This window comes from Neolamprologus brichardi, chromosome 7, assembly GCF_056152115.1.
Source record: "Neolamprologus brichardi isolate AB-2024 chromosome 7, ASM5615211v1, whole genome shotgun sequence".
Classification (NCBI taxonomy): Eukaryota; Metazoa; Chordata; class Actinopteri; order Cichliformes; family Cichlidae; genus Neolamprologus; species Neolamprologus brichardi.
In genome coordinates, this window is record NC_142110.1 from 55,848,038 (window position 1) to 55,874,886 (window position 26,849).

At 39.1% G+C, this 26,849-nt stretch overlaps 1 protein-coding gene across 1 annotated transcript in view; it reads right to left on the reverse strand.

The window, feature by feature from the left end:
- Positions 1-2,364: 2,364 nt before the first annotated feature.
- The window catches only part of adamts6 (ADAM metallopeptidase with thrombospondin type 1 motif, 6), a 75,628-nt gene continuing 51,143 nt past the window's right edge, over positions 2,365-26,849 (reverse strand). The window contains exons 17-25 of the mRNA XM_087843901.1: positions 25,838-25,961; positions 24,081-24,161; positions 17,190-17,353; positions 16,360-16,498; positions 14,426-14,555; positions 10,215-10,419; positions 9,955-10,131; positions 7,114-7,270; positions 2,365-4,742 (exon numbers count right to left, since the gene is read on the reverse strand). Coding sequence (XP_087700027.1) covers positions 4,633-4,742; positions 7,114-7,270; positions 9,955-10,131; positions 10,215-10,419; positions 14,426-14,555; positions 16,360-16,498; positions 17,190-17,353; positions 24,081-24,161; positions 25,838-25,961 — 1,287 coding nt within the window. The 3' untranslated portion in view covers positions 2,365-4,632. The remainder of the gene's footprint in view (positions 4,743-7,113; positions 7,271-9,954; positions 10,132-10,214; positions 10,420-14,425; positions 14,556-16,359; positions 16,499-17,189; positions 17,354-24,080; positions 24,162-25,837; positions 25,962-26,849) is intronic.

The window sequence follows — 26,849 nt, forward strand, 5'->3', positions numbered from 1 at the left end:
CCCAGCCAAGTGGGCTAGTTACTGTTTATTTGGAATTAATTACCAGGGAGAGTGGAAATCTCAGAGCTTCCTACGAGTGGACCTAGACACTTTCTGATGGGGATAAGGGAACGTAAAGTCCAATAATAAAACTATATCAACAAAAATGTTTGGCAAGTTGTTTGACGCTGCTCAAACAAAGTCTTATGCTTGAATCTCAGATAATGATGTGGCTGGGGATTTCGAGTAAGGTGGATCAGAACAAAAGTCCCTTCTTTGATATGGTCACCCTAAACTGAGGCAGCAAATGAATGCACTTCTTTAAAGCTGGTAACCAATATCCTGGTGTAACGCCATCAGCTGTTCTCACTCTGAGGGTGTTCCAAAAAAAAAAAAAAAAGGAGTATACATCTCTTAAACCCTGTGAGAGAGGGGCATCCACCCTGGCACCATATTTCATCCTGAGTGTTTCCTTCTCACAGGAATCACTGCTGAGGTATTGCAATGCGTAACCCTAACATATAACTCCAACTCCATGCTGTTCCAGTGTGTGATTCTCTTCACAAGTATTGATAATAAGCTGGCAGAAAAAAACACATTCTGATGAACATTAATACATTAATTGCTTTTCCCCAGTAAAAGTTCCTTTTTGACTTTTCCCTAAAACACAGGGTTAGAGAAGAAACGATAAAGATAAAATATATAACATAATAAAATAAATATAATATATAAATAATAATAATATAATATAATAAATAAAAAGACTAAAGGCTTAGTTTGATGATGGCTATTAACATTTATACAAATAAATAATGTTGATTCCAATTCTCTGAGGCGACTGTTGTGATATGGCGCTATATAAATAAAACTGCATTACTTTATCTCCTGCCTAGCAGCTCCATGTTCAACATCCTTTGTCTTATATAGCCACCATCCTGCCGCTGCACATCTAAACTCAGCTCCACCTCTTTGTCTCCAAACCACTGAACCTGAGCAAAACCAAGTTAATGATGGAAATAACCTTGCCATGCAAGTTTAAGGTTGCACGCTCTAATATGTTTTGACAAGCATAGTAAAAATGAATGTGTTAACAGAGGATTCTGTTTAAAAGCTGCTCTTTTTATTCATTTATCTACTTAAAAAAAAAGTTGGTGAAGGGCCGTATCATGGCATTTTTTTCACTATGCTAAATTTCAGTTTGCATGCAGTGAAATCAATGTACAAGTGACAATGCAATAAATTAGCATATAATTTACATTTGAAAAATAATATTAGTAACAGTGTACCAACAATAATACTGAATACAAAATATATGCAGCTAATCACATGATGCTTTTCATTTTGCTTGCACTTCAGATACGTTTTGAAGCAATGTGACATTCAAACATCCAAGTTCACAGCAACGAGTACCAGTTTGATTAAGTTGTCTTTTCTTTTTCTAAATGGAGCTTCTTAATCCCACAGCCAGTAGATGAGTCAGTTCAAGCAGTTTGAATTCTGCTGTCTTTGAATGCAGCATCCACCATCCTTTCCAACAAAATCTGCTCAGCACTGTCATTCTGAAGGTGGCTACAAAACAAAACAAATAAAAAAACGTAGCAGCAGCAAAATTAGAACGTCGGTTTTAACAGCTCTGACAAGATCCTTACACACTCACTTTAATTGCTGTTCCCCTTTCACACCCAAACGTCACCTGGGTGAAGTGATCGCTTTCGTCTGGGGTGTGACTGTTTTGTTGGCTGCACAAGCAACAATACACAGTTGACAATGAAAATTCCCAGTGTGAGGTATAGACAGATACAAACTAAACGATAACATGACCAGCATTAAATCAACAGAAATATTGACAAGTATATATATATTTTTTCATACTGTTTGGATCCAGCCTCACTTTTCTTTTCTTATTAGCACACTGGAACGGGTTTGAATGGAAGCACCCACTTGATAGCACCAGAAGCCTGGGAAGGCCGCAAGCCTCGAAGCATAGCAAGAGGAAAGAGAGGTAAACACAGTATTTCTTGTAAATTTAAAAAAAAAAAAATACAAGAGCAGGGCAAGCACCACTGAGTATGCTGTTTTTGTTTTGTTTTTTTATTTATTTATGGGACAAAGGTGATGATGATGAACATGATGGGGGTAGGAGGCAGAGTGTGGAGTCTGTGAGCAGCAGAGTGAAGCCAGCTGACATAGCCTGGCAACAAAAGTGGTGTTTGCATGTATATTTAACAGGAATATCTCAATATTTGTGAAACAGGCCTGTTCACTTCCTTGTGAATAATCCCACACGTTAGCTAAGTCTAAAAGGCTGGAAGGTTGGAGAGAAGCCTTCTTAAACACTCCAAATCTTTATTTTGTCCCATATCACATCCCCCCATTTTTTGGGGGGGGGGGGGGGGGGGTTCATTAGAACAATTTTTAAAAGTGTGCTTTTCAGTTTCAGTTTCTGATGTACATGCCCAGCTCCAAAATGCCTAGTTGGTTTTGCCAGCAAGCATCTTTGATGAGAATGAATGGGTAGGCTACATTTTGTTCATTAGTCCCCCTTAAAGCGTCAGCTTCACAAGTCAGGCAGCCTGTGATTAACTTCCTATAAAGCCAGAAGTGTTCAACAATATTAACAACCAAATCTTCAAATTAAGTCTTTGCTTGCATTGGTGGCTTCAAGCAGATACAGTACAGCTTATTTAAAGATCACAGAGCTAAATTAAACAGACATACTAGCTGTTGCAAACTGTTGCTGAACTGGTCTTCATACGACATTTATATGGAGCTGGTTTTGTACTAAAGACAAAAGCAACATTATAAACACTTACTGATTTATGTCTTAATTTACATTTAAATGGTGAATTTTAATGATCCTTTTTATTTTTTTCATTAAATGTTAATTGTAAATTGGTGAGCTTTAGATGTGTTAATAGGTTGATTTATGTCACCCTAGCTAGTCAGCATTTTCCCTCCACTTTTCCTAAGGTCTTAGTCAAACAGCTGTGCACACTAGTGTGCAGACCAGTTAATGACCTCCTGCCAACCCCATGTGTATTTTACAACTGTTTGGCAACTGATTGCTGGAGGTTGCGAGCAGTCACTAGCATAAATTGGTCGCTGCGAGGGTGCTGGACAGAAAAATTCTCTGAAATTGCTTTGGACACTGGCAGATTTCCATTTTCAGCTGTTTTTTGCATGGAAGAAGCGGACTTACCAAGTAGAAGTGAAATGGTAAGTGTAACCTAAACATATGCTTTCAAAGTAAAAGTTACACATTCCAAAATATGTAGGTTGCAGCAGTAAGACACAACTTATTCTTTAAAAGCAAATGTAAACTAATTAAAATGTCATTAAAGCTCAAAAAATAAATGTCTGCAGACAAGTTGGCATCTTTCATGCAAACTACAGGTGACCTCGGCAATCTGCTAGCAGCTAAAGCAATCACAAGGACGTTTGCTGAGGATCACCATATTTGTGTTGCCAGTATTAAATTGTGACTGAGGCCTGAGCTAACCATCGTCTTGCCCAGACCTCATACATCAATCTTTTCATGTAATCATTGGTAAGAAGGCCATTTTGCAAACTGCGGGGCTATTAGTTTACCTCAAAAAGATCCTTAAAGAGAGTATGTAATGGTGACTGCACTTTGACTCAGATGAACAAAACATATAAATCCTTTAAAACTAAACTCAGTAAGATGCTAGTAAAGGTCTGGTCACTAATTTTTTAATGTGGCATAGGCACCATTTGAAAAGATGACTTTGGTGATTTTGGGTGAACTTTTACCTGACTGTTAAGAACTAAGGCACCCAGCTGGGGGAAAAAAAGATTTAAAAATCTCCAATAACCACGGTGTATTGTTTTCGGCCCTGGATTAACATATGTATATAATATACAAATCCTTACAGTATACAAGGGTTTAACATATGTTACAGTATGTAATATTTTCACTCAAGCACAAAGAAACTGAATATGAATTCAATCACATTACATTCCCTTCCATAACAATAGGCTACTATCTGGCGAAAAGATGATCAGAGGACAATATATCAGCTCTGTTTTGGATTGTACAATAAATATACAGTACACCAACAGGGATTCTCTGTTGCATTTGAGCAGTAAATTGGTATTTACATGAAAAAAGTGCACCGAAGCCAGAAGTCTGCTCTGCCAATAGCACCATCACAGTCATCCCAAAGACAGGAGTCTCCCATCCCCCCTCTTCTAATCTCCGGGGTACATCCTCTGCGAGCGATGTGTCCAGCACTTTGGATTCGTAAAAAAAACTAACACTGAGGAAGACTAACAATGATATTAATAATTATTATTATAATAAAAGATAACATCACCAACAGTTAATCTTCCGAGTTCCACTTCACAGAAGTGAAAATGTAAAAAACAAAAAAATAATGTTTGTGTCAGCATTATGGGCTGAGCAGTGGTTTAAATTCCACCACGACAGAGGGCAGGAGTATGGGGTATGATAAACAGGGAAATCCTCGCTTTTCTCCCGTCTTCAACATTGACAACTTTTTCATTCTTCCACTGGTTCAGAGTCGGGATGCATTTTCCAGTCTGCTGTTTTCTTCTCACCCTCTTAAGCACTGTATCCCTCCATCTTTCTTGCCTTTATGACCATCTTCTTGTCTCGCTCTTGTATTCAAAGGGTCAGTGTCCCTGACAAGTCTTGCAGCACATCTGTCTGAAGTACGCTCGACTGCAGAACTTGAACTTCAGTACCAGCGGGCAATAAGCCACTTTGTTTACATCTTTGCATTCTGTGGAGAGACAGAAAAGAACTCAGGTATAAAGACAGCAAAAGAAAACATATCTTTTATTAGTCTGGCTATGTTTAAGAGGAAAACTCCTCGTCGTAGGAGCTGACTAAAAAAAAAGACACACACACAAGAAAGTTTTTATACCTAACATAACACAATCATCTACATATTGTCACCTTTTAAGTAAAACCACACCTATTTCCCTAGACTATATATAAATATATCTATTACATATATCTATCTACATGGCACTGTATTAACGTATTAACTGGTTGTGCCACCCTTAGCAAAACCTTCATATCAGATTTTCTGTAACATTCAGATGTGAACTTGCTGGTGTGTTTTGGATTACTATCTTGCTTGATAACCCGATTGCGCTTAAGTTTCAGGGTGTTTTCTGCAACTTTCTGCAACTTTTGTCTTGCCAGTCCACAGAATATTTTCCCAAAAGTCTTTAGAATCATCAACATATTTTTGGCAAAGGTGAAACGAGCCTTTGTGTTCTTTTTGATCAGCGGTGGTTTTTGCCTTGAAATTCTCCAATGGATGCCATTTTTCTCTTTCTTATTGTTGAATCATGAAGACTGACCTAGACTGACACAAGTGAGGCCTGCAGTTAGATGTTGTTCTGGATTCTTCTGTGACCTCTTGGAGTTGCTGATGCACTATTAGAGTAATTTAGGTAAGCTGGCCTGCCCTCCAAGTTTTCTCTATTTGTGGATAATGGCTCTCAACATGGTTCACTGGAGTCCCAAAACCTAAGAAATGGCTTTGTAACCCTTTCCAAACTGATAAATGTCAATGGCATGTTTGTTTCTCAGCTGTTTCCTTAGATCATGACATGATGTGTTATTTCTAGAGATTTTTTAGAGATCTGCTTCACTTTGTCAGACAGGTTCTCTTTAAGTGATTTCTTGATTCAGCAGGTCTGGCAGTAATCAGGCCTGGCTGTGGCTAGTGAAATTGAACTCAGCTTTCCAAAAAATGTGGTTAATCACAGTTAATTCATGACTTAACAAGAGGGAGCCATTACTTTTTCATATAGGGCCAGGTAGGCTATTTTCTCCTAATAGAGGAAACCATTATTTCAAAACTGCATTTTCACAAGTAATCTTTGATTAATATTAATATGTGTTTGCTGATCTAAAACATTTAAGTGTAACAAATATATATATATATATATATATATATATATAAATAAAAAACAACCTAGGAAATCAGGAAAGAAACAAATACTTTTTCACAGCACTGTGCATCTTTTATATACATCTTGTTCTCATGGAACAATATTATCAATCATTTGAAGTATTTCCGAATTGAAAATCCAGTGATAGCTGACATGCTGACTCCAAATGCATGCTAATTCAAATGATATCTCATCAACACTAATAATATACAGTAAATTTTCTTTGCAACATTATATTTAATAGAAATAACACATAGACATCTAGCTTTTGTTTTGCAGCAAAGGCAAACTTGATAAATAGGTTAAAATAGATGGTCAGAAGAGGTTGCGTATTTATTAAATACTTTCAGAATGAAGGCAAGTCATTAAACAGCAATGTAATGATAACATATGAGATATACAAACTGGACTAAACTGCTACATGAGAGCTTGTGGATCTCCCTCAGGTCTGAATAGAATAAAACTGCAACTATACTTGGATGCAGAGACTAAGGCAGATCCTGGCCTCGTTCACTAACTGGGCTGGCTGCCATCCCTACTATGCACACTCACAGACACACACATACACACACAGACTGCTTGCTGGATGCCAGACAGGCAGTGCTCTAAATGCCTTATCATGATCAGAGTGTCTTCCCTTATTAGGCTTTGGCCCCTGCCTTCTCAGAGCCAAATGAAACGAGACATTGCCTCACTGCTGTCCGTAAAGGAACAATTAGCCTACAGCTAATCCCATTAGCCAGCCTGTAAACGCTGCTCACGTTTTCCATTCAGGCTAATCGAAGGCCCCTTCTCTACATATCTGAATAGCCATCCATCATGGGTAAGTGTATATGGAGGGTTGAGCTGCTTCGCTTTGACTAGGAGCCAACCTCACTGGAAAGATTAATGTTGCTGGCAAAGTGTAGAAGAGTGTGTCATCCAACTGTGTTTAGGTCATAGTAGAACAGTGAAGATGAAGATAGAGATAGTTTATAACCTTTTCAAGTGGGGCTTTGTGTAAAAGCTGAGCACATACAGCACAATATCTATGAGCATAAAGCAATCAACCTTTGCTTATAAAGAAACTGCAGATCAGAAATTGTCTTCTCGACCGTGACGAAAATTGCGAGAAGTAAACTTTTCCCACAAGCAAGTTCTTAACTGAACTTGCTTGTGACACAATGGCATGTTTCATCATCTCACCATCACCACTGGAGATCGGGGTGGCATCGCACTTGCTCTCACACTGCTGCATGGTGGCTGGTCGGAGGGACTCTACGCAGTCATTCGATGGCTGTCCTGTGTAGGACAGACACTGTACCGTCCTCATCTGCTGGCCCAGACCACACTGTGCTGAACACTGAAACAAAGAGCACCAGACCAAAAGTCACTGTCTGCGCAACACCATATTTAGCCAGTAAATTTAACAAGTTAAATGAGGACCATCTTTTCTCTGTGACCCTGAATACTAGGCAGGGAGTCTGCGCTCCCTCATGGACCTCCACACGCATAGTAATCCCGGCACATGCACACATACACTGTACGACCTGATCCAATCAAACAATCACCGGGGCACAAAGGGAGGGAGCACACAGAGCCAACCAGAGTCACCTTCCTCAATCTTCTTGAGGAAGGTGGGATTCGATTTAAGTGATTTCTTCATTCAACAGGTCTGGCAGTGATCAGGCACGAGTTCGGCTGGTGAAACTGAGCCCAGCTTTCCAAAAAAAAAAAGAAAGAAAAAAGGGGGGGGGGGATCCAGTTACTTTTTCACGCAGAGCCAGGTAGGTTTGCATAGCTTTTCCCTTAATAAATAAAGTCACAATTTAGAAATTATTTTGTGTTTATTTGGGTTATCTTTGACTAATATAAAATTTGTTTGACGATTTAAAACATTCAAGTGTGACAAATATGCGATAAACAAAGAAATCAGGAAGAGGGCAAATACTTATTCACAGCACTGTATGATGATGATGATGATTGCAGCATCCTTTCCAGTAAAAAAAAAAAAAAAAAAAAATCCAGCCAAGTGAAGAACGCTCTTAAGAGGCAAGCATATAACTATCCAAGTCCTCCATGATCCATGAGGAAAACACTTAATGAGAGCAAATAAAAGCCATTGAAATACTGATGTTCCAAAACATATTGCATCAATGTTACACACTGACATGCATGACTTGTCTAATGGTGCTGGGAGACTAGTTCTCATTGAATGATTTTTTTTTTTTTTTGGCAAACTTAAGATCAAATGACCCAAGAAAAAAGAGAAACTGCAGTAAAGGACTGGAAAGTAATCACAAAGGACGAATCCCATTTTTTAGTGATTTCTATTAGGTTCAGGCAGGAAGCCTGAAAGATTCTCCAAGAAGTATGAGTTTTTTATTTATGAATACGGTAAATTGTCCAAATTAAAAATGGCTGCAATTCAACAAAGATTAATGTGATATTAATGTCCCACCGCTCAAACTACAGCAGAAATTCTGCACTTTAAGGCTCTACTCATAATATAACTGTAAATTTGCTTTGTTGGTGCATAAAACGATTGCTTTGGTAAACACAAAATGCGCTCCTGCCTCTTTATATGCTAGTTGTTATAAAAAGTGAGATTGGCCTTGTGGGCAGCCGCTAATCTCCTTTGTAGAAGGAAAAAAACAGACAGAAACAAACTAGTAAAACTAATAAAAAACAAAAGGTGTAGGTGCCAGCACACTTTCGACTCTATAATGGAATTGTTCATCTGAGCTGATGCTGGAAAGGCTGACAAAAAACACACCTGTGAGCCATAACTATGTGTGTGTGCTCATATACGAGTGTGTGAAATAAACCCAGTCACCCCCCACCTCTTTCTGTCACCTTCACAGATTCTCTCTGGCTGCCTTAGATCAGTGAGCCTGCATGTCATCCCTTCCCAATTAGAGAGTCTTTATTAGGGCCCGCTGCAAGCTATGACAGATGGCGTACGTCAGTGGTGCAACTTTAGTGGGATTTGAACTGGAGACCTTTTGGCCTGGGAGACTGGGATCTTGGTAGCTGGCAACAATCCCCCCTTTCTGGCACTTTGAGGGTCAGCTGGCCAGAGAGGGACGAGAGTAGTGGAGGCTAAGCTTGTAATTACAGCCAGAAAAACAGAATAGGTGGGGGAGAGAGTACACACACACACACTTCTACAGCGTGTCAGAAAGCGCTGTGTAAGGGCAGACTCCAGCTGTTGGTCTATGAGGTATTAACCTTGGCTCAGCATGGCAAGAAGCCTGTCCTTTAATGAACTATGTTGAGGTTAACATTTTGGTCTGCTTTGTTTATGGCTCAGACTAAATTGTAAAGGTGTGTTATTGATATTTGTGTGTGGCGGGCATGTGGCAGATATGAAAAGAACCCAGAAAGCTATGACTTAAACTGCCAGACTCACAACCTTTGACTTCTGACCTGATCGGCACAGCTGAAACCATGACATCACCTTCATCAGAGCACACAATCCTTGCACAATTGCCTTCTAAACATCAGAGCACACTGTTTAAAATTCCACTTCTACACTGAGTTACTAACAAATCCTACAAAATAACAAGCCATACTTTTTGTAGATACAACTATCTCTGACGCACGACTTTTTGGCGTCCTCTCAGCAATACGAGTCAGCTGTGTTGTAAAGTGTTGAGCAGCTCTTTCAGAGCATACTAAGTCATATCAGGGTGAGCCCAAAACTTCTATTCCTTTGTCTTCCTCAAAACCCTGTTCCTGGAAGTGACAGAGAGGCCTGGTCTGGGGTGCAGATAAACTTCAAACAGCCAAGAAGATATTACTGCTGCCGATCACATACTCCAGGCCTGTTTTAACTCTTGGAATCACAAACACAAACACAGCCTCTATGCACTCACATGCGTCACAGGCCTGATTGGAATCCCCAGTATTTCATCCAGGTGTAAATGACACAAATCATTCACCTACACATGGAGTTTTATCTGTGGAAACTTTGTCTTTTAAACATGCCAGTAGGATTAACCGCCATACTGTTGTGGAAGAAGTTAGAGAGAGACAAGGTCCTACCTGTCCCCATTCACCAGGGATCCAGCGGGGAGGAGGACAGCGCCCTAAAGTGCAGCGCATTCGGACTTGAGGTTTGTTATGGATCGAGCAGCGGGCAGGTGGAAAGGTCTTGGTGAGGTCGCTGCTCTTACACAAGGCAATGCGGTGCTTAAAGCCAGGACCACATTTAGGTGTGCACTACAGAGGGAAGGAAAAGTGTTAAACACATATCTTGACAGTGCAATGAGTTACAGAAAAACAATTATTATTACTGGCCTTACCTCAGACCAATCCAGAGTGACCCACTTTGGAGGACAGGACTGGTTGTTGCAGGACTCTCTCTCAATAGGCCGATGAGTCAAACAGTGAGTGTCCTCCAGTGTCTCCTCCTCAGCGGGACCAATCTTCCTGATACAGAGGACTGTCCTCGTCCTTATCCCGCCATCGCACGTCTTCGGACACTCTGACCAGTCTCCAATAAACCATCTGGAGGATGGAGCAACCAATGCTAACAGTTTTGTTGTAAAGTGATTTCACGAGGTTATACTCACTATAAACACGCATTAAATAACTTTACTATAGTCACATTGCCAAAGCGGGAAAGAACCAAACTACTCCAAGGCATCAAACATTAATACTTTGCAGTATCAAGAGTATCAATATATATATATATAGTAAAAAAGGTAAATATGGCAACTGAGTGGCCTAGCCTGGCTTTTTTAAATTAATGTACAGACAAGACAGTGGTATCACTGGACAAAAAGAAAGCGCATAAAGTATTATGGGTTTTTTTTTATAATACTATTAAATAACCGTTTTAATATTTTGAAAGCTGTCCATCCATCCATCCATTCGCTTCCGCTTATCCTTTTCAGGGTCACGGGGGGCGCTGGAGCCTATCCCAGCTGTCATAGGGCGAGAGGCGGGGTACACCCTGGACAGGTCGCCAGTCTGTCGCAGGGCCAACACACAGGGACAGACAACCATTCGCACTCATATTCACTCGCACATTCACACCTAATGGCAATTTGGATTTTCCAATTAACCTATCCCCACAAGCTGCATGTCTTTGGACGGTGGGAGGAAGCCGGAGTACCCGGAGAGAACCCACGCAAACACGGGGAGAACATGCAAACTCCACACAGAAAGACCCCGGCCTGATGTTGGAATTGAACTCAGGACCTTCTTGCTGTGCAGCAACAGTGCTAACCACCGTGCCACCGTGCTGCCCTTTTTTGAAAGCTGTCTTTTGTAATATTTGCTGTAATATCCATTCTCATCCACATAAAAGAAAATTATATACCACAAGAAATTACACACTTTTTAAAGAAGTTTAAACTTGCTGCCTGGCTGACAGGTAACTAATGCTGGGGAGTGCGTTTTAGTGCTATGCCATGTCAGGAGGATTAGCTTTAGAACCTGAGAAAATTAGACCCAGTCATATTCAACCCCCTCCAGACTTTAGAATTAATATCATAAAACTGCACAGACAACAGTCCTCCAAACACATCCAGCCTGTGAGATATTACATCATCTAAAGGAATGTATACAGAATTAACGACATGTTCAAACATCTGTGTTAGCTTTCATTACCGGCGCCCATAAAACCCTGGGCTATTCTAAAACAATTGTGTTTACATGGTCTCCTTTAGTCGGCCTTTCCTGACGCTGCAAAAGGAGTGTTTGCCTTCCTAACAAACACAAATGCCGCATGAGCGCTCTAACTCCACGCACACACACACACACACACAAGAACTGCCACGGCCTTCTAGTACTAATCAAAATAAATGCGATACCACAAGTCTGCGACCACTGAATACAGATGTGAAAATAAATTACCCAAGACTGCAGTCTGAACATATGAAAACAAATTACCGCTGATACAGTAGATTTACAATACTATCAGTTTTTTTGGCTGACACCCAGCTGAAAGACACTGGCGCTCCCTTTCATATACAAATAATTGTCAGCTAGTCTGAAACTAATTAACCTGGTGCATTTAATCCCTCTTTTTCCAGACATTATTGAAGTGAGTCTGGCCATTCTTCCAGCTACAGCGAAGGGATTTACAGACATTTGGCCACCAAACACAAGTTCATATTCCACCTGTATACGTGTGTGTTACCCCTCGAGGTTTGGTAAGGATGCCAAAACAATCAAACACAGGTGGTCATTTTCAGAGCTCTTATTTCTGGCATGAAGCAGATATTGAAAATAGTTAACATATGAAGTTATAAATCACGATCATTTTATTTTATTATTTTCTTCCAAACACATTTTACAACTAGGGCTCATTGAAGGTGAATTAATATCATGAGTCAGTCTCATTTTTATGGAGGCTTTTTCTTTTCAAAACATTAACTTAGGTTGCTATACTCTTATATTATTGTTTTTATATTAACAATGCATTAAATGTTAGTACGTAATGCAAAAGATCTTGCTCATACCAAAATGATGAACCTACAGAGAACTACCTTGTCAAAAAAAGCATTATAGCATCCATCCATCCAGGATGGAACGTATTGCAGCTGCCATAGGGCAAAAGCCGGGGTACGCCCTGGACAGGTGGCCAGTCTGTTGAAGCCTAACACAGAGAGACTGACAACCATTCAAACTCACATTCATATCACCAATTAACCTAACCCTGCTAAGTGCATGTCTCTGAACAAGCTGGAGTACCCAGAGAGAACCCACGGAGACCCATTCATTCTTCCTTCTGTGAGGCAACAGTGCCAACCGCCGTGCCACTACGATGCCCCTACATGTTTAAGCAAAATGTTTTGGGTTCATACCCTGTAGTGCTCCAGTTACCAACTAGTTGATCACATAACGAAGCATTTAGTGGGATGAGACCGAAAACAGAGCTAAAGGTAAGCAAATACATACTTAACGTTGCATGAACATCATCACAAATACAGCGATTAGCATCTATACATATTTTATGCACTCCATTTGCATTTGTTTCACATCATGACCAACATAAGTCGGCAGTACGCAACTTAACAATCAATAACATTTGTATCCTGGGCAGAATTTTCTTCAAGTCAGCACTAAACACAGAATGAAGAATTAGAATAAGCACCGGAGATGAGTTAACTTGAATGCTAATATGTGATCTAGCGTGGGAAAAGCCAAGGGCAGAGACCAAACTGAGCACAAAAACAGCCAAGCAATGACAATGACATAATGTTATTGCCAATATTTACAGTGTTTGCAGTCTTCCGATATTTCATCTTCTTTTGGCTATAGGCCACCATTGATCATCTGCCTCCATCTCACTTTTTCACTATCCTCACAATATTATCTTCTGTCCAACCAGGAAACTGCATATCCTCCTACACTACATACATACACCATCATTGTCATCTTCCTGTTTTCCTCATGCCTGACAGCTCCATGGTCAACATCCTTTGCATTCTTAATTAACAAATTATGTAACTAATTTCAGTTATAACATTATAATTACAATTGTTATTTTTATGAATGAGTATTTATCTCTCTGCATTGTTATTAAAGCACAGTAATTCAAAGAACATATGCAATTTGACATCTTTCATTAAAGATTTTTAGAAAATAAGCAAATAGATTAATTAATTTGTTTTTGCATGCCAATTTAGTAGTTTAGGAAATATAAGAGTACAAAATTCACACTTTGGACTTTAGCCTAGTATTCACATCTTGCTTTACATGTCTTTGTTTACAAGTTGCATCGCATAGCTGTTCCACCCAGTTCAGGATCAATAATTACTTTTCTAAACTAAACTTCCTTATATATGAAATATTACAATTACTAGTTTTAATGGTTACTTTCTCTATATAAAAAAACATACTGCATCAAATAAACCAAGCAGCCTAGTTGGAGTAGAGCACCTAATGCTGAAACAACACTGTAAATCAAAATATTTTCAATTTTTTTTTTCCTTTGGTTTCAAGTTTCTTTCAGGAAATTCTGTGAGGAACAACTTAGTGGAAGACTGATGGCTGGATCAGTGCAGCTGTGCAACTATCTGTTATGATGATAGGAGCTAAGCCTAAGGTCTAAGCTGTAGATTTACAATTTACCTTCTGACAGAATAAGACACAAGCAGGAGAAACCGAATTCTTCAAAAGCATTTAAAGGAGCCAGGTGAGGGAGTAAGGGCATCTGTGTCAAACACCTCTTGTTTCAGACTACTAACAACCTAAATAAGCTGCAGGGGGTAGCGGGTGAGAAGGAAGTTTCTATAGTAATGCTGCTGCTGGCCTTATGACCCAAACCCTGATAAGCAGATAAAAACTGAAGGAATTTTATTAAGTGTAACAACTTTTCTCTGAATTTTTTATCACTGTACTGTGATTCTGAGATAAAATAAGCAATTTAGAGATGTTACCTTCTACTTGGGCCCTGTAACACTCACTCTGTTCATAATTTTTCTCTAATTTCAGTCATTTGACAGATTTTACAAAAGTAATCATCTCATAAAGAGAAGAATCATGAGTGAGTATTACGTACTCTGGAGGACACGGCTCAGTATTGCAGTCTCTCTGGTTTTCTGGAGGTTTGCTGTCTGGGTCACAGTAGTTGTTCTGTACCACTGAGTTGTCGTCCAGCCTTTTACAGGCTAACTCCTGCTTCTGAGAACCTGCAGGAGAAAACACTGATCAATAGTGCGGCATGGAGCTCAGCTGATCTGGCACATTAAAACGCCTTCGCAGACACAGAAGCCTGCCAGCCGTGGTGTCGTGCACCGTGTTAAGAGCGGAGATGGGATCATTTTCATTCTGTAGTAAATCCAGACATGTAAATTCGTGATTCTTTGCAGGATATGTTGGCAAATCACTTTTACAGAGCAGAGAGCTCTTTACCTTGGCTTCTGCCAGAAAGAGTGAGGGCTACCGTATCAGTGTCACACCTCCCACTGTGTGTGCGCGCATGCTGCATGTGTTTTGTGTGTGCGCGTGCATGCGTACCAACCAGGAAGGGGTCTGTTTGGACCCTCCTGGGACATATCCCACAGCAGACTTGTCTGGCAGATGTAATGAGATATGGATGTGTGTGTGTGTGTGTGTGTGTGTGTGTGTGTGTGTGTGTGTGTGTGTAGTATAGAAAATCCACACATCTGTGCTTGAAGTGAAATACAGTTTAGAGGAATAGTAGAAAAGTTTCACTTGAAAGGCTGTCAAAAGGTGGTTTTCACTGATTTTTTTTTCACTGTGGTGATATATTGAACAATACTTTATGATTAGCTGAGCTAGCACTATTGAATAGGTGTATGATTAAATAACATTTTAATGATTTAAAGCTCTGCACGGTCAGACACACACAGTAGACACAAATTAGATCATTTGGATCAACAATGCAAAGGCATGTTTATGATGCTGGAAAGCCATGGGTACTTCCCCATCTAAGGAATAGTTTTCTGGTCTGGACTTGGAAATCCTTCCTCAGAAGAACCCACATGCTTATTCAGTCATGCTTTTACAAAATATTACAAACCCTTCCAGGCCACGCTTGACAACTGGGAAGAAACACTATTTATTGTTATATGAAACCCATGGCTTTTGGACTAAAAGGTTTGGTTTAGTCATTCTTAAGGCCATAGTCAACATTTCACTGTGGTTTCTGATTCTGAATGTTTGTAGGACAGGCGACTGGGAAGAGCAGCTGCATCTCTACCTCATCACTGGTAAACCAGAAGCTATGCAGAGCAGCTCATTCACATAATTTGCGCTATATTCATTACTTTGGCTATATTATTTAAAATATACATACTGAATTTATTAGAGGGCTGAATCTCCAGGGTAATGATTCTGGCAAACCATTCTCAAATTATGATACTGGGTTTCTGCACAGCGTTCTTCAGCATTTGTGGAAATATTGGTTGGGGAAGATTTACAGAATAACACACAAGATATAAAGTTTTAAACATTTGAAAATGGTTAGAAATATTTAAAGAGAATGTAAACACCCACAGCATGTTATGGTATTTAACACCAAAATGCTTGGAGTGCTAAAAAGGCAACTGACCATCATAGCTCAGTAGAATGTCAGACATTTATCTTTTCTCCAGAATTTAATAACGCAGTCTCTTATATTACTTTACATGCTTTGTGCCAATCTAAGCTTAATAGCATTTTAAAAAATATAATAAATTAAAAGATGCATTTGGAACCATTACAGATGCAAAGATTTAACTATTTTCCACCATGCTGTGAGCATTAAAAGAGAGGAGCTATGGTCTAATTTAATATAATAAAATGTACTTAAGCTAAAGAAAAACACAAGTAAATAAGCATTTAATAGGTTAAACGGAGCACCCCGGAGCTCTTTGACACTAGTTTTACATTTGACAGAGGCCAAGCAGAGAACATAAAAAGCACAGGGTAGTTGCAATGGTACTAGCACAGACAAAAAGTCTGTCATCAAAGATTACAGGGTGGACTTGCCTCCGGCACAGGTAGCTGAGCATTCAGACCAGGGCAGGTGGTGCCAGGAGAAGCCCACCTCATTATCACCACTCCCTGTGCGCTGGATGGGGACGTTGAACTTGTAGTGTATTCCAAGGTTCTGCTCTTGAAGGAGGACCTGAAGGGGCACCAGCCAAAAAAATAAATAAAATAATTTGTGGAACCAGCTATAAGTGTTACTCACTGGTATCATGTGCTAGCAAACATCAGTTCATATAGACAACAACAGATGATGAGCAGTGTAAACATTAAACTCAAGTCATGTTTCTATTCATCTGCATATTCTTTTTTAAATAACCAAGTATCAACAGATCAGGCATCGTATTAGTCTAAGTCAGCCACAGGGTGAAGCTCAGACAGAAATCCCAGAACAATAGCTCGCCACCTTCTGCACATCCTCCTGGCCAATCTGATCTGAAATGTCCTATTTAAGTTTGTTCAGCAAACATATAGTTGTTGTTGTTGCCTCTACAAGCCACACCTCCTCCTCACTTCCTCCATTTCATTGTCATCTCTGCCTTAATCAGGCGCATGACCATTATCACTGATGACTTCCCTGTTTTTATGTGGACTTGCTGATATTCTCTGGAAGGGTGTAGGAGATTACTGTATAGCCTTAAAGTGGACTTGAGAACGAACTCTCTTTTTTTGATGTTCTATGAGGCTCATGGTGAAAAAACAGGTCATTGTAATGTTTGGTGTTCAAAAAGTGTTTTTGTCGAAGCATCTATTGTAACAGACTTTCAAAATAAAATAGTCATATAAATGTTGTAAGAACTAGATTTGGAACAAATGAAATGTTATATTACCATGACAACCAAATTTTCAGTGGTAGCACCCAACGCTTCTAAAGACTCTGGTTCATCAGAGGGTCTCTTGTAGTGGAAGGCTGTCCCTGCAATCTCAAACTTCCTGGGCCAGTCAATGGTCCACGCTCCATTGATGTAATAATCATCCCCTTCAGATTTCAAAGCTAGGAATTCAGATGACAAGAAAAGTTTTCAGAATGCTGAAATCAAAAACAGACAGCAACAGTAGCTGGAGACAATCATTTGTTTTGATGTCACTGCCATTGTTTGTCTTCTTCATCATCCTCTGCCGCACCCCAAAAAGTCACTGACAACTCGCTATTTGGACACACTCAGCAGAACCAGACTCATGCTGCCAAGAAAGACATTCACGTGCACCGACACGTATATGCATCTAATTTAGGAAGAGAAGAAAAGCACAGTTCAGGTGAAAGCTTGGACGGATCTCATGAATACCACTCTGTCTGGTTGTCAAAACAAAAGCTGGTCTCCAAGCACAACAGATCTGAAAATATCCACTTTCTCTGCATTGAAATGGGGCCAAATTGAGGAGAAACAATCCAACCGCTCACTCTTCTGACTCCTTGGCTCACGCTCTGCAGATCTCCCCCTCTGTAGCATTCACGCAGATTCGAAGAACAATAGTTTACTGCTCTTAATCATATCACAATCTCCTGCTCCAGAAATGCGCTTTCAACACATCTGGCACTGATTGTGGGCATTGTGACATTTGAACAGTGCAGTTTACGCAAGTCTTTATATTTATATTGTTTGACTAAAACTTAATAAAGATTTTTTGAAAATGCTAAATTTGCTGACCCAAATAGCAAGGACTTAGACAATGCTACAAAAGAAAAATATTATCATTATCATTGAGGTCACAGATGAACTGCATAACAGAGTAAATAATAGATCAAGTCTAACACAACAGCCAAAACTGCACTCTTTAAACTTTGATATATAGACATCATATCCCCCATAACCCCAGTGGACCAGGCAGCTGTCACCATGGCCCTGTAAATCTGGTCTCTGGTTCAAAGTATAACTTAAGCCCTCCAACAACAGCATCCCCTATAAATTCAGCACACAGTCAGATGTCTTTCTCGTTTGAATCAAAAAGTGGCTTAATTGAACTGTTTTTTTCTTATTGTTCTGTATGGGGTGAGTGGTCTCAGACTGTTTTTGTCTTAACATTAGGCGACGGGACATTAAATGATGGGATCGTCCTTTTGTTCTTGACAAAGACGCAAGGAAATGAAGAACTGAACAGATAATAGGAAACAGGATGACATTGCAAAATGGCAAGTCATCACACTGCAGTGATTTATAAGGCTTAAAGTGATTGATTAAAGGTAAAACAAGATTAAGATTCTACGTCCATACTAGGGAGGCTGTGAAACTATACTGGTGACTCTATATGGTCAGATTAGATGACTCTGAAGAAAGCCATGAGTCAATAAAATTCTCCTACATACAACAAGTTTTCTTTAGAGCTTTAACCTCTTCAGATTTCTGCACTTCTGCACGCACCTTAGAAGCAGGTGGAGCTGTGCCAGAAACCTGTAGTCTGTTTACAAAATACAGACAGGTCACAGAGCTACCCACAGGTTTCCTAAAATTTAATGATCTTGCATTAATTTGAAGAAATTAAATTAGATCATTTGAAAAACCTTACTGATGCTCTGAAGGTATGCCATGAAATGATGTTGGCTCCATGAAGAGGTGATTTTCTCCATGAAAATGAACAATGATTTGAAACAGATTAAAAATCTTCTATCAGGCTAGAGGAGTCTTTAAGGACTCATTAGAAGAGCTGCTAGGTATTTTTCAAATTACCTCATAGGCTTGTTAAAACATGCCCGTTAATCAGCTTTTAGAGAAGCCAGGCGTTTTTTACTGTGACCCAAATGTTTGCACTGGTCAGCAACTTTTCAGAAGTTGTCTGTTAGAGAAATAAAATCTCATTTTTCTTACAATTTCTTAGTATATCCTGTCAGGCCAAGTCAAGATGTTTTAAGGTGGGATGTCAGTTTCATCAGCTATCCAGAATATTATGACGTATAGGTTTTCTCGTTTCAGCATTTGAGTACATATCTATCAATTGATGTGTCCAAAACCAAACATCTTTGATTATTTAACAATGTAGGCTACCAATAGAAGAATGGCAAAGGGTACACCTAGAAAAATGTGTGCCCCCTTCCTCATTTATTAGTTTGTTGCATATCTGTCACCGTTGAATGTTTCAGATCATCAAACAAATTTTAATATAACACATAGATAACCCAAGTACATACAAAATGCAATTATCAAATTATGATTTTATTTATTAAGGGCAAAAAGCTGCCCAAACCCACTGTATGAAAGACTAAATGTCCCCTAAACTCAATAACTGAATAACTGGTATGCCACACTTGGCAGCAAGAAATGAAATCAACCATTTGCCATTAGTAGCACTGAGTCTTTCACATTGCTGTGATAGCCTTCATTTTTTTCTGTTTTTAGCCCTTCAGAGGTAGACTTGCTGGTGTGTTTCAGATCATAGTCCTGTTGCATAACCCAAGTGTGTTTTAGCTTCAGGGCATAAACTGATAGCCGACATTCTCTTCCAGGATTTTCTGTGGAGAGTAGAATTCATTGTTCCATCAGTTCTATCAGAAAGTTTTCCAGGTTTTGAAGCAGCAAAGTGACCCCAGATCATCGCAATACCACCACTAACCTAGTAGCATATTGTGAAAAAAAGAGCCAACCAACGAGCTAACATCTTTTCAGTCTCCAGAGTTAGAACTGTTGCACTGAATATATTTCAGAAACATTATGGGTGTATACCAGCGGCAAGTGTGGTGATTTTGAATCAGTGCTAACATTAAAATGCTGATGCTAACATACATGCTGTGGTTTTTTTGGGTTTGTTTACATAACGGTATAAACAATGAAGGTGGTGGATTGGCCAGATGCTGGCAGTTGTGTAAAAATAACTCAATTGCTTGGTGGTGGCTATGACGGAGCTTCCACAGATTCAGTAACATGAGCAAGTGGTGGAGGCCAGCAGGTGGATGAGGGAAAGGGGAGGCAGGAGGAGGAGAGACCTGAGGCGGCCGCCGGCCGAGTATAAGGGGTACTGAACTCCAGGTGAGAAGTTATGAATTGCAGTCTATCTGGATCAGATATAAACCAAGTTTAGATATAGTTTATTTTTGTTGTGCTGAATTTTTACAGTCAGTTACAATAACTCGTACTGTGTGCTAGCTAGAATGACGGAGTTTCTGGGCGGGTCTTTTATTTTATTCCTAAAGTTAGTTATTAGAGAACGGAATCGTCTCGTATTCAGAGAAAATATTGCGCGTTTCGTATTGAAGTGAAAAGGAACGCGATTTGTCCGATACTTCAGCTAGAATTTAAAAAAAAGACAACGCTGGAGCTATTCTGCGTCTTTACGCTGCACAGCTGCCTCTTCTTCTCTCATTCTCCCCCCTCCCTCTCCTGTTGCTTCTTCAATCATGAAACTGATCAATGATCAGCTGATCGGCTTTTCTGACGGAAGTCCCGTCTCTCTTGCTTTTTTTATCGCCCACTTTGTGCCAGAAAGAGGAAACTAGCAGAGGTCGCGCTAAACAACAGCAGCACTTAAGCTTGATAAGCTGTTGTTAGAATTTATTTAATATTAATTTCTAGTATCAGCTGATGTTTGCTGGAGCCACAGCTGTGAAAGCTGTTGGTCATGATATCGGTTTGGATATGTGGTGAGAGGGAAACATGAAGATGAAACCAGGAGATGTCCTCACTGAATCATCAGAGCTGAACAGGTGATGGAGAAACAGGTTTACCTTTTAGGTGACATGAATGAGTTGAAGGGAAGTTATGAACTGTTTCTGAGAGACAAATGACACCAGGATCCTTTTCTACGTTGCTGACAGCTGGTAACTGTGCAGGGGTGGGTCTAGCAAAGTCTTGCCAGGGGGGGCAGGTAGGGCATTAACAGGGAAAGGGGGGCACAAAGAAATACTTTCTTATTCTCATTTATAATGTCTCGCTTTTAATAAATAATTATCTGAATCTTACAACCAAAGTTTTCATTTGATGTAAACTGTATAGAAATCCTTTATTGTACGTAATAATTTTTTTTCAGGGTCCCATCATAATTTCTTCAGAAGTACTGTATATGATGCCAGTATTTTCCCACATTTTCTAGATACTTTACCAGTACTGTGTGTAAAATGCCATCAAAAAGTCAATTAAGTTTTATCTTTCTGTCTCCTTTCACTTTTTAAAGGTTGCCATGTTAGAAAAAATATTTGCCCTGCCATTGATGTGGTAAATAAATAGTTTATGAAAATATCACTAAATCTGTCATTTATTATTTTTAATATTCAGTAATGATCATGTCTCACCTCTAGTCTTCTCTGTCTTAATTTCAGGTTTCCACCATGTGTTGTAGATAGTTCAGGAAGTTAACTCGACAAAGCAGTCTTTGGGTTTTGGCTAAGTACTGATTAGAATACCAGAATAGGGAGGATGGTGTAGGTTTAAGTTTATTGGATTAATACATATGAAGTGGCTTGCAAAAGTATTCGGCCCCCTTGAACTTTCCCACATTTTGTCACATTACAGCCACAAACATGAATCAATTTTATTGGAATTCCACGTGAAAGACCAAAACAAAGCGGTGTACACTTGAGAAGTGGAACAAAAATCATACATGATTCCAAACATTTTTTACAAATAAATAACTGCAAAGTGGGGTGTGCGTAATTATTCGGCTCCCTTTGGTCTGAGTGCAGTCAGTTGCCCATAGACATTGCCTGATGAGTGCTAATGACTAAATAGAGTGCACCTGTGTGTAATCTAATGTCAGTACAAATACAGCTGCTTTGTGACGGCCTCAGAGGTTGTCTAAGAGAATATTGGGAGCAACAACACCATGAAGTCCAAAGAACACACCAGACAGGTCAGGGATAAAGTTATTGAGAAATTTAAAGCAGGCTTAGGCTACAAAAAGATTTCCCAAGCCTTGAACATCCCACGGAGCACTGTTCAAGCGATCATTCAGAAATGGAAGGAGTATAGCACAACTGTGAACCTACTAAGACCAGGCCGTCCACCTAAACTCACAGGCCGAACAAGGAGAGCGCTGATCAGAAATGCAGCCAAGAGGCCCATGGTGACTCTGGACGAGCTGCAGAGATCTACAGCTCAGGTGGGGGAATCTGTCCATAGGACAACTATTGGTCATGCACTGCACAAAGTTGGCCTTTATGGAAGAGGCAAGAAGAAAGCCATTGTTAAGAGAAAACCATAAGAAGTCCCGTTTGCAGTTTGCCACAAGCCATGTGGGGGACACAGCAAACATGTGGAAGAAGGTGCTCTGGTCAGATGAGATCAAAATGGAACTTTTTGGCCAAAATGCAAAACGCTATGTGTGGTGGAAAACTAACACTGCACATCACTCTGAACACTCAGTGGGGATCACTGTCAAATATGGTGTGGCAGCATCATGCTCTGGGGGTGCTTCTCTTCAGCAGGGACAGGGAAACTGGTCAGAGTTGATGGGAAGATGGATAGAGCCAAATACAGAGCAATCTTGGAAGAAAACCTCTTGGAGTCTGCAAAAGACTTGAGACTGGGGTGGAGGTTCACCTTCCAGCAGGACAACGACCCTAAACATAAAGCCAGGGCAACAATGGAATGGTTTAAAACAAAACATATCCATGTGTTAGAATGGCCCAGTCAAAGTCCAGATCTAAATCCAATCGAGAATCTGTGGCAAGATCTGAAAACTGCTGTTCACAAACGTTGTCCATCTAATCTGACTGAGCTGGAGCTGTTTTGCAAAGAATGGGCAAAGATTTCAGTCTCTAGATGTGCAAAGCTGGTGGAGACATACCCTAAAAGGCTGGAAGCTGTAACTGCAGCAAAAGGTGGTTCTACAAAGTATTGACTCAGGGGGCTGAATATTTACGCACACCCCACTTTTCAGTTATTTATTTGTAAAAAATGTTTGGAATCATGTATGATTTTCGTTCCACTTCTCACGTGTACACCACTTTGTTTTGGTCTTTCACGTGGAATTCCAATAAAATTGATTCATGTTTGTGGCTGTAATGTGACAAAATGTGGAAAAGTTCAAGGGGGCCTTTTGCAAGTCACTGTATACCAACAAGACAGTGTACATCACTGTCACAACAGCGTTTGTTTTCATTGAAAGGCTTTATGGTTTTTCCTATAATACCTGGTGGGCCAGTCTCTAGTCAAAATGGCCAGGCTGATTTTTTTTGTCCCAGTCCAGCCCTGGTTACCAGTCTACTTATGATCATTAGCTAGACTATTTCAGAAGATTGTTGGAATCTACATCCCATAAACCACCTTTCTCTTAATTTCAACAAAAGCAATCCAGATCCACATGTAAATTATACCTTTGCAAATGCAGGTAATAGTGTTTCCTTTTATCTCGCTAATAAAACAGATGAACAGTCACAGTTCTAGCTATCATGGAGAAATTAGTACATAAGGCAAAATACAGCTGCTTGTCATTGCAGATACAAGGACAAACTAAAGTGGACAGCATGGGCAATTTTAAGAAATTTCACAGCAGTCAATTTAATCACTCAATATGCATTTTCCTCAAATGCCAATCTTTTGAAGGCATGAGGATTTTTAAATATATTTAAAAATATAGTTTCAGTTAAATATACTTAACTTAGAATCAGAAATGTCAGGCTTATGGTGCTTGCAAGAGAAGCCAATTGGTCATGAAATCAGTGGGCTATCTAGCATTTATTAGGACTAAAGTCTCAACAGATAGATTCCACCTTACACTTCTATCACTGCAGGTAATAAAAATCTAATAAAATAATTCTATACATGTGTCTTTATCATTTCAAGGGTGTTACTTACCGATGTAGTTCTTTGACATAGTCACTTCTTTGATTTCTATGTGAACAGAACCTTTTGGGATTTGAACCACCTCCATGTAGCCTGGAAGACAAGAACTAATATCGTTGAGATAGTGTTCCTCCCACTGAAACAACCGCAGTTCTCATTCCTATCTGACATGTTTTAAAACACAGAGAACACACAGAGTTACATATCATACAAGGTAGGAGTACATCTATAGAATAAATTCCAAATCATCCAAAATGGACAAAGCAATCTTCCAGTAGTATGAAACATTCTCCTTTTTTTTTTTTTAAACACTTACACACACATGCATGCGCAGACACACACACACACACACAGTATTTTTAGATGGTTTACTAGCCATACCATAGAAGGAGAAATATGTTTTCTCTGTCTCTTTTGCTCACTATAGACTACCTCAGACCACAACCAGCACCAAGTCCCTTTCTCTGCTAGTGACTCCTTCACTACATTCCTTCATTCCTTCAGTGATTAATGGGAAAAGTATTGCATTTAGATGTGTCATCATAATTTTAAGTGGCTCAAAACATTTGCCATGTTAAAAAACAATTAAAAAAAAAAAATCACATGTTGGTGAAAGATCATTTTTGTTACGTGAAGGATGTTTTGGCATTTGGACAGACATTTCTGCATATTCTACATATATAAACTGCGTTTTGCCCCCTTTCAGTAACTTACTGTAAAATCAAGTGAGCCAGAAGTGATCTGCTGGTTAAGGTAAAAGTTTGTAGCTACACAATCATCCAATGAATATTCCATATTCTTGTTTTGTTGGCTGATATGTTGAAACAATAGCTAACAATAGCTAATTTTGATTAAATATGACCAGATTTAAATAAATGAATAAAAATTAAACAACTTTAAGAGTAAAAGCTGAATTCTGTGGAACCTAGTTTTGTGGAACCTCGCTGTTTGTCCAAAATTGCTCCTTGACAAATCGTAATTGAGCCACCAAAACTGGCACACGGGTACATTTATGATGACATAATGATCCCAATGACCATTTGTCTCATTTTCTTGTGTATAACACCTTGTAAAAGAATGCTATAATTTTAATTTCACAACATCTAAAATACCACTTACCCATTTTTGATATCAACAAATTGTGATGTTCACAGTATCAATATTATAACACACCATTTGACTCATTAAGGTTTGAAGTTTATTGCTCTTAGAGACCTAGAGGTTCAACAAAAATAACTGTGTAAATGTATCTGAGGCTAATTAATTTTAAGCCAAGTGACTTAACCAGCCTACAAATGCATCTTTTCAGTCATTGTATGCATTTTTGTCAAGAACATGTTATTGAAATAATTAATACATATAAATATGCAACCATAATGAAAGTTAAATTATAAATTAATCATTTACTTTATGGGTGTATATTCGATTGAACTTAATCTTGCATACTACTTTTTCATCACACCTATTACACTTAATGGGGGTTGATAACGTCTAGTTATGAATCTAGTAGACAATGCACAGTTGGCATGGACCTTTAATCGTACCAAGATACGACTGCATTTTGCTGTATAGAAACATACAGTTACTCCCATATTGTGTGTTTACTTATTGTTGTGTTACATGCAGTAACATCTGGCTGTACAGTCACATCAACCACCATTTTTTTTTTAAATTTATTTTATTTTTTATTTTTTTACTTTTCTCAGTGTCATTAATTTTAACAGCTTAAACAGACTAAAGAACACTTTCTGGAATCAGATATGTTTTACCTCCTCTGGGTAGAGACTTGTTAAAGAGTCCTTCTGTGGCCTCGCAGGTGCTGCCATCCCCTCCACACACACGGCATCTGTCTTCTTTGGCGTCTGAGCCCAGTATGTTGTCACAGCCAACATGCTTTTGAAGTTGAACAAAGTTAGAGATTGAGAATCAGCATCATTTTAAATGAAAACTAGAAAAGGGGTTAAATGTTTGCTTTATTTTGTATTATTTTACATTTTAAAAAAAATAAGTTTTTTCAAAGATCAACTGGTTACATTCCAGAAAACAGGCTTTAAGTCTTAAAAAAATAGTTGAACCTTTTGTGAAATATAGCTATGTGCTAAACTATATCATGAAGGGAAATAATAGATTAGTGTGTCAGGTAATAATTAAATCATAGTTAGGTGCATCTACACTACACTACTCCGGAGTCTGTTTATCCAGCTCTGTTCAAAAGTAACAAAATACACTGAACACTGCCCTTAAAGTTAATTTGATAAAGTTATACTGTTGATTTAAGCTCCAAAAAGTGGTGTAAAAATATTGTTTTGCAAGCATTATGTAAAGGTTAAACCAACCAGATTTAATGTGTTATTTACCAAACTACAAAGCACTACTGTGCGACTGTAATAGGAATATTTTCATTGGCTATTACACATCCAGAGTTGTTTCTTTTTGTTTCCAGGCTTCATGCTTGGCTCAGCCAATTAGCCACCAGCTGTACAGTATCATTGTACAGTAACATCATAAGGGTAGCATCAAACGTCACCATTTAACACTTAAGAAAAAGGCAAACAAAGAAATGTCCCCAAATGTCAAACGATTGCTTAAAAGCCAATAAAACCTTCCCTTTAAAAGAAATAGTAAGACATGACTGACATGTTCACTGTGGGGGAGTTTTTTGGAAAGAATTTGTTTGTTCCTGAAGGAAGTCCTCAGAATACAATGCCATACTTTATTTATACAGTATTCACATAGGCCCATGCAAAGAGTAGTCCTTATTTTTAGGGAGCTTCAGTGGAC